We start from the raw sequence: 9185 nt of genomic DNA on the forward strand, positions 1-9185 counted from the left end.
AATTACGTATTCAAACCCACTGCTGCTCTTTATAAAACAACACATCAAGTTCTATACTATGTCCAAACCTAAGAGTTTCAGCTTAGATGAACAGAACACAGATACACAATATTCAGTTGTTTGAGTTACCAGCATCCTCTTGAATGAAAGGTGTAAGAACATCTGAGACCAGATGTAGGTACTTAGTAACTGCTTCTAAATTTGTTTAAAATCAGTATTATTTAAACCAATGATCTAGGGATCATTTTGACACCAGTACCTCTAGACAACAGCTGAGGGTGCCTTACAGAGCACCCACTACAAAAACCACAAATAATTTCACCCATTCTCCGTGTTCCGTGACAACAGATTGGCCAGAGATATAAACCAAAAGATTAAGTAAGACTGTCATATACCACAAAACATTTGAAGCATAACATCTGATTTTTTTTTTTTAAGGTTAAGTTTTATACCATTCATATTCCAGTTCTATAATAACAGCAATTCACATCAGACAAAAAATAGAAAAAAAATATTAGAATGCCTTTGTTGAGATTATTGCATAAGAAAACAAATGTGTTAGTTGTGGATAAATTAAATGAAAAATCAGCAAAAAAGTATGTATTAAGGTCTTTCTAAATGCTACCATCTAGAAAAACTGTTTTCTTTACCTCCATATTGAGCTTTGACTTCCAAACCCTATTTGATGTAAGACACATGTTAATTATAGAAAATCAGAATCTAGACCAGGCTAGTTGAATTCATACAACACGAAACACCAAGAGGAAGCAATCTATACTTGCCTCCCTTTGCCCAAACAGCAATGTCAGCAGAAAACCAGGAAAAAGTATACCCTTGGATGTGTTGTAACCATACTAGGAAAATCCTAACCTGCATTATTTTCAGAAAAAGCTCACTTGCCCCTACATCCACAAATACATGCTTCTTGGCAAAACACACAGGCAAGCCTATACTGTTTTCAAACTATCTGCTTCATTTAAACTTAATTGTGCACACCCATAGTACTGAAGAGAGAAGTACGTAAAATGAAGAAAGGTGTTGGAGCGATAGGGCGCTTCAAAATCTGTTTCGCTGAATAGAGCGCCTTCGCATGAGAATTTAGAGGTTAAATACTTTGTCCGAACCCTTTCATTAAGTGATAGGTTTAGTAGTATAATAACACCTCCTTTCTAGTGCAAAATAATTTAAATTAAATACATCTGATTTCCAGTTACAAACTTGCCATTGGTGCCCAAATTAGACAATCTGTCTTGTAAAGTGGAGGGGAGGGTAGGAAGAAATAAAAAAAATAAATAAATAAAATAATTAAAAAAAAAAAAATCAACTTTCCACCTTCCAAGTGAAACATGTTTTCGGGTATATCAATGGCATTATTAAATAGCAGTCTTGGTCATCTATACTATGGAATTTCAGTAACCTCCAGCCAGACTAATCAGTCTACCTGTGCATAATTAGCTTCTCTACCCTCTTCTAGCACTCCCTGGCATCTGTCTATCAAGTACTTTTAATTCATCCACTCAGGCCTATTCTGTAACTCTATTACTCAACACATTCAAGGCAAAAAAGATGTGAAAATAAAGAATTGTTTTCAGTTGCATTCACCCACTATTCTATTCCTATTTTTAGATTCCATTTTGACTTGGAAATGAAGCGATGAGTAACAGCAATTCCTATTCCACAAATTTGCCACTGCCTAGCAGCAACAGTACATCCTGCACTTAAATAAGAAAATACAACTTCCGCCCCCTCCAATCTCTACCAAATCTTGAAGAAAGCAGAATACTGAAGCTTTTTACCCCCTTGACCTCTCTTTTCTTCTCCATTTTCAGTTATTTGAAATATTATCTAAGCATAGTTCTGTTAAAAAAAAAAAAATCCCAACATGTTCATAGCGAAAAAAAAATCGGTTATTACAACTCTTGTCACTAATCTCCATCTGCTTTAGTACATGGAGGTGTATATTGAAACTAATGTGACTATTAAGGCCAAAGGTTAGTATCCTAATTTCCTGGTTTTCCTATAATTTATTATGCAAAAATCAAATATGAAAGTTTGAAATAGAAAGTGTTAAGAGAACAAAACAAATTTTGAATGCAATTCTTTCCAAAGCATTTAACACGGTTTTAGGTACATCTTCCCCCTGAAATGCCTTGCCAATTAGTGTCTCCAATCCTATTTTCCCTCTTCTTTAGCAGCATCCTCTTTCCTTGCTGCTCTGTGAAAGCAATGGGGAAGCTTACTGGCTATACAGTTGAAAGCTATAGAAACAACATGCTGTCAAATAGAGAAAATAAAACAAAAGCTGTTTTTCCATACAGAGGTGCTACTACTTAAATGAAAGGATGACAAAACCATTTGACTTCAAAAAAGCAAAAACATTAGGCTATTTATCAGATATGAAATGCTAGACAGGGGTTAGGAGATTTAATATCTAGTTATTTAACATAAAGGCTGCTAAAAAAAGCCTGCATTTTCCACTAGTCTAGGCCATCCGTTCTGTAAAGTACATGTAGTTTACATGAACAAGACAGACTCATCAGTACAAGAGAAAGTGTCAATTTGTGTTTAATAGCAATTACACTACTAAACCTATCACTTAATGACAGGGTTCGGACAAAGTATTTAACCTCTAAATTCTCATGCACTGAATTTATTCAGTGAAACAGATTTTGAAGCACCCTATCGCTCCAACACCATTCTTCATTTTACATACTTCTCTCTTCCTTTTCCACATGCTCAGATGTTTTGGCAGCGTACATACTTTCAGTATTTCCAAAAATCCTGCCCAAAGAGCACGGCTGATTTCCCACGGGCTCCCACCCCACCCTGGATGAACTCGTTACTTCCCAAAGTCCACTCCGCTTCCTCTTCCACCCCTGGACCTGCCAGGGCTCCCAACGCGCCTCCGCCTTGCGCAACATCCCCGGCCTCCTCCCGCATTTCAGACAATCTCTGATGCGACATTTACATTGAGATTTTTTTCTTTTTTCTTTTTTTTTTTTTTTTGTTCCCAGACCACTAGTAGAGCCTGACAGCTTTAAGGGCTAACAATATGGTTTTAATCCCAAATAGCGCCAGATAATAAAACAAAGATCAACGTATATGGAGGTCACTAACACGCTCCTCTCCAGCTCTTCTGTGGGTCAATCTGTATTTTGATATTAAGTGTTGAAACAATATTGAAAAGTGCCAGCAACATCTGCCCAATCGAAATTATTGTTCACAGCTCTGACCGTCTATTCAAAAGATGATTCCCCTCAAACATTTTAACAGCCGATTAAACAGCTGAAATAAACCAGGAAAAGCGCTAATTCTCCAATAAATTCTTCTCCCGAGCACACCCGTTAACCAAAGGCTGCCGGTGAACTGATCTGGAAGGAAGAAAGGACGAGGGATCCGGGCAGGGCTGCGATGGGGGATGGGGAGCGAAGGGAGATGTTAGGGAAGGGCAGATGAATATTCCTCCAAGGACTATTCAATACATTTAACACATCTCCTCAGAAAGAAGAGGAATCTCAAGCAGGCGGCTACAGGGGCAGATAAAGGGGGAAGGAGGAGAGGAGAGCCCGATTATCCCCAGATGACACTATACATGGCAACCCCGCGAGAAAAGGGGCTGCAAGGGAGAGGAAGCGCCAAGAGCCCTCCCCGAGACGCCTGTCCCTTTATCTGCTCAGGGAAGGAAGGGGGGTGGGGGGGAGGCTCCCGTTTAATTTTGCAAGAGCCGATCACCTACCCCAGGAGCAGAGGAGGGGCAGGGGGCTGCGGTGACAAACCTTCCCTGGGGGGGTGGGGGCAGGAAGAAGGGTAAATTAAGGCGGCCACCTTCCCCCCGCAACGCCCAGCTCAAAAAGTGGCGGGGGGCACGGGGGAGCTTCGGGGCGACACAATAGCGGGTCACTCACAGGAAAGCGACGCTTCCACCGGCGCCGCAGAGGGATGGGGAAGGGGCTGCGGGGACAAGCCGGGCACCCCGGTGCCCCCGGTGAGACCCCCCGTCCCCACCCCGAGGGGAAGCGAGAGCCCTGCCCGCCGCCGCCGCCCCTCACCATGAAGTCGCTGGCGAAGTTGTCCTCCCCATTGTGGTCCGTGTCCTTCATGGCCTGGACTCGCTTAATGAATTTCCTCAGGATCTCCTCCTGGCTCATCCTGCCCCGCCGGCCGCCCTGCGGAGCGGGAGCCCGAGCCCCAGCCCCGGCCGCTGTCCGCCTGAGCCCCCTCCGCCGCACCAGCCCGTCACCCGGCTGCCTTCTCCCTGCCTCGTCTCTCTTCTCCCAGCTCCCGGGCCTGCCCGCGGCCTGAAAGTGCGGCGCGGCTCCCCACCCCGCTCACGGCCGCTCGGCCGCCCGTTCCATCCTCCCCTCCCTCCGCCCGACCCTCCCTGGACGCCGCTGCCGACACAGGGACACGACGAAGTCCCCTCCCCCGCGCAGGCGCGGCTCCCGCTCCTCCGGCGTTCCGTATACCCGCCCCCTCGGGAACCGCCCCGGCATTCGCTTCCCCCCCATTGGTCCCTCTAACGGCTGCCTCGTTCTATTGGTGATCGCGCACGCTCATCACCGGCTAGCCCAGCCTCGAGGGAGAACTTGGTTGCGTTGTTCGCCTCGCCCCGTCCTGCTAGCCCCTCCCGTTTCCCACGGATGGGACCTTCCGAAGGGCGCCGAGTGGAGCTCTGGAAGGGACCACTTGGAAGGCGGGGGGGGAGGGGAGGCTGAGCGGAGCCAAGTGTGGTTTCCTCTGGCTGGAGTACAATGGGGCGGAGGTGTGTGCCCACAGCTCCGGGACCAGGAGGCAGCGGCCGGCGCTGTCGCATGCCGGGACATGTAGTCGCGCCAGCGCTGCGTCCCCCGCGCTCGAGGGCCCGCGGCGGGGAAGGGCTGCGGCGTGGGGATTGTCGCCTCCTCACGAAGCGTCCGGCTGAAACGCCTGAAGGAAAAGGGTTTCTCCCCGGGTGGGGAGCCCGAAGCCGTGGAAAGTGCCCGGAGGGGTCCCTTGTGGTGGCCGTGCCCAGCCGGGGCGAAGGGCTCCCCGCGGGGCCGGGCCGCGGGCGGCGCCGCTGTGGTAAACACCGGGCGGCGGAAAGATGGCGGGCGGGCCGGGGCGGGCTCCTGTCCGGAGACCGCTCCTCACGTGTGTATATATATATATATATATATATATATATATATATATATATATATATATATATATGCACTTACTAAAGCTGTCCGCACGCGAGGATGAAAGGCGGAAGTGCTGTCCGGCGATGCTGGAAGGGCTGGGGGTTGGGTTTGGGTGTCAGCGGGGCAGGGCTAGGGGGACACGGCCTGACAGGAACAGGGACCCCCCCGGGTACCCCATGCGGGTCCCCCCGCCCCTCAGCCTGCAGCGGGGTGTCTGCTGGCACCTCGGGCCTTCGTGCTGCAAAATACTGTAAAATTTCCTCCTTACCTGATGTTGGGCAATGTCACAGCATGACAAGTCAGCATGATGAAGAGTTTCTGCCATTCTTGTATGGGAGAAAGTTAAACATCAAAACATCTTCATGTCTAGTGGCCTGAGTATGTTTATACTTTACACTTCAGCAAAGCGAAATAATTTTAGAGATGTGTGTCTGTATAGCCTCATAGCATAATAAATAAATTATTTTAAAGTATAATTTTACTGGTGAAGAACTGCACAGCCTTTACTGATGTAGATGATCCAATAAAATTTTGTCAGACAGACTAGTGGTAGAGGTCCACGCTGAGAAGCGTAACCTGGTTAAGGCACTTCTACCAAATCACCCATTTTCTGCTGCTCATTCCCACCCACTGCAGTGTTTTGCACTTGCAGTCCCACCAGCGCGACTGTGTGTCGCACAATACATTGAACCAGCTCAGGGAACTGATTCAGCTGCAATATAAGCCCATAGAAAAACTGTTTTTTCTTCTCAGACGATTCTACAAAGCTGGCTTTGCTACTGAAACAAACCTACATAAAAGCTTGACCTTCCTGTGGTAGTATAGAATCACAGAACTGTAGAATGTCGTGATTTGGAAAGGACCCACAAGGATCATTGAGTCCAGCTCCTGTCCCTGCATATGACAACCCCACAGTTCACACCATGTGTCTGAGGACGTTGTCCAGTCTCTTCTTGAACACTGTCAGGCTTGGGGCTGTGACACCTCCCTGGGGAGCCTGTTCCAGTGCTCCAGCACCCTCTGGGGGAAGAACCTTTTCCAAACGTCCAACCTAAACCTCCCCTGGCACATCTTCCTGCCATTCCCTTGGGTTCTGTCACTGGTCACTAAAGAGAAGAGATCAGCACCTGCCCCTCCTCCTCCCCTTGTGAGGAAGCTGTAACCGCAATGAGGTCTCCTCTTAGTCTCCTCTTTTCCAGGATGAATAGAATCATAGAATTAAGTGTAAGATATAACTGGTTTAGATGACTGCTGAAGATCACCACCTCAATGCCAGAATTAGTAAAATGGCATGTTATCACCCTCAGCCCAGTTAAATGCACATCAACTCGTCATCTTCCTACCGAAGACGAGTTTTGAGCTACGACACAGGACCCTGAATGGCAGCTGCTGGTGCATGGCCATGTTTCCTTCTCCTGCATCTGCTACAGCAGCAGTGATTTCTGACAGGGAGGGCAGGCTGGAAAATTGAGAGGGTGGGCATTCTTACATGGCTTGCTGCAGACTTCAGCCTCTTATAAGAGAATTGGTTTTTTTAGCAGTTGATGTTCATAGAGCCTGACATACAGCAGACATAAGGACACATCAAGGAACTGGGAAAGGGCCTCAGTTCTATGCTGAGGTACTAAGGCTTGAAAAACTCCCAGTGCAGACAAATATTGAAGCCTGAGCACCTCACACAAGCACATCAGCTGTCAGGGCTCTGTCTCCATGTCACCAGCCTCTGTAAGCTGATCAGCACTGAGGAACCACAATCATGCCTGCTTTTCTTGCTCTGATGCCTTTCTTCCTTCTCCTTTTCTGCCTCCAAGCATTCTCTTTCTCCTCCACCAAAAAGTAGCATTAAAGAGAAATACAGAAATTAGATAGATAGGTAGACAGACAGACAGATAGATAGATAGATGGACAGGTAGATAGAAACGGCACAGAGATCAGCAAGGATAGTTGTGACTTGGATCGTCATATAATCTTTTCATGCCACCTTGCTTGTTTTCCATCTGCCTCAGGAAGGTTTTTTTAGTTTGCCCAGCAGTTGCCCTGGCAAAGCTGCTCCCAGTTGGTGCCAGATGGCACGTAACTTTAGGAAAGTGATACCTGGGACTAAGTAACCAATTGATGAAGTCTTGAATGTGGCACAGCTTCCTTCACTCCACACATTTATTCACAGGATAGAGTTACAGAGGACTTGATTAGGAGAGAAGGAAAGATCATGATTTATTGCATTTGAATCTCATGTGATCATTACTTCACATTGAAAGGACCCAGTTAACAGTCCAGCCTGGATCAAAATCTAGGGTTGCATTGTAATAAACTGTTGTAGACTAGGAAGTGTAACAGTGACCTTTCGTTCAGGTTAACTGATAAGAAGTTTATACAATCTCAGGAGAAAAAAAGAGCCCCCCAACCTACGCATGTCGCTAGCCAAGACAAAGGCATATAGGAAACAAATAAATTAGAAATAGCTGGGTGGATAATTTTGCTTAGCACTGTTTGCATGTGCACACTTACATGTGAGAGCTGCCAGACAGTCCTGAGCACAAACCCGACAGCAGCAGTTTAATCTCCCTCAGCCCTCCAAATGTTCCACAAGGCTGTCTCACCTCTGTGCTATGAACACAAACCCCTAAGCTTTCAGCAGCAAAAGAAGTGTTTTAATCTAGACTTTTGATCTGAAACTCAAACTGTCTGGGTTAAGCCCAGACATATGACCAATCTAGCATGTGTGCATGAGTGTGTATTTGTGTAGATGTAGGAGAGAGGCGGAAAAAGAGAGAGACAGGGTAAATTACTCACCCTATAGATAGAACAGGAAGTTGCAACCAAAATCGGTAGAAGAAAATCATGGTTGTGTCTGAGCAATCCATACAAGTCTGGTCCTTGGAGAAAAGCAAGTAGATCACCTGAGCTATTGATCTCACTTTGCCTTGCCATGCCTTACTCCAGCTGCTGCAGGGAAGGAATACAGCCAGGTTTTTCTCTTCAAATGTGGCTTCTCATGTTCCCACAAGGTAAGTGTGTGTTAACTGGTAAATGTGTTTCCCGGCACACATGCCATGGTTATGCCCAGTCAATGGGCAGGACCACCTGAGCCTGTGATGGAGCACAAGCTCACCTCAGAGCTGTTGGCTGCAATGTCTGTGTGGCTTGGAGCCGTCTTCAAAACCCAGTGTATATCTACCCAAAACTGTGTTCCAGAAAGAAATCGAAGCACTGGGGTGGGAGGGAAGGCTGAAAGAACCACACAGCTCTGAGCAAGCGCATCGTCTCCTGTGGTTTGATTCCTCCTTTGTCCAGCAAATCAAGACTTTGTGCATTCCTTGAGATTTGGCAGGACTAAATTACAATGATGGTTCACTTCATCACCAGTTTCCCCTCCCCTTTGCAATGAACTGCAAACTCTTAGCTTTTAAGTACCTATTTGGAGTTACTTATTAGTTACAGTGGTGTGTAATTATTAACATATTACTGTAATTAAATTATGGTCACTATATCCCGTATATGAAATCCCAATTAATTTTATCTATGCTGAGAGTACTGAGAGTCTGAAAAATATTTTAATAATCAAGATCATTTAGGATAAAAATTAGATGGTAACATTCATAGCTTCCAAGATAGCACTCCTGAAATGTATTTTAAGTGCAGTTGGTTGGAAGTTTTCTAAAAATGTGTTTAAATGGAAAATGCTGTTTCTGTTAAAAAATCCACAGGAAACAATTTTGCTGAAGTTTTTCTGTTTTCTGACAAAAACAATGAACTGTTATACTTACAGATGCAGAAATGTCTTTACCATTGAAGACAGTACAGCTTGGGAGAGGGACCCAGCACATGAAAGAACTGAAGCGTGGAGTATAAATGCCAGGAAGCCGTGGAGCAGCTCAAGGGTACACATAAAAACCAAGTCCAAATGAAACATTTGTCTTTGATCTGACAAGCTGAAATGCAGTGTGTCTTTCCACAAATGTCAAAATGTTTCATGCTGGTTGAAAATAGTTAAATGAAACATTCAGGAATATCAGCATCAAG

The 9185-nt window shown here is 45.8% G+C and overlaps 1 protein-coding gene across 2 annotated transcripts in view; it reads right to left on the reverse strand.

The window, feature by feature from the left end:
• Positions 1–4336, reverse strand: part of PTPN12 (protein tyrosine phosphatase non-receptor type 12) — a 74998-nt gene extending 70662 nt beyond the window's left edge. The window contains exon 1 of one of the 2 annotated variants that reach the window (XM_082043892.1): positions 4050–4336. In XM_082043892.1, the coding sequence (XP_081900018.1) occupies positions 4050–4148 (99 nt within the window). In that variant the 5' untranslated portion in view covers positions 4149–4336. The remainder of the gene's footprint in view (positions 1–4049) is intronic. The other variant, XM_082043891.1, reaches the window with a different exon arrangement.
• Positions 4337–9185: the final 4849 nt, after the last annotated feature.

This window comes from Streptopelia decaocto, assembly GCF_964273445.1.
Source record: "Streptopelia decaocto genome assembly, chromosome: 1".
Classification (NCBI taxonomy): Eukaryota; Metazoa; Chordata; class Aves; order Columbiformes; family Columbidae; genus Streptopelia; species Streptopelia decaocto.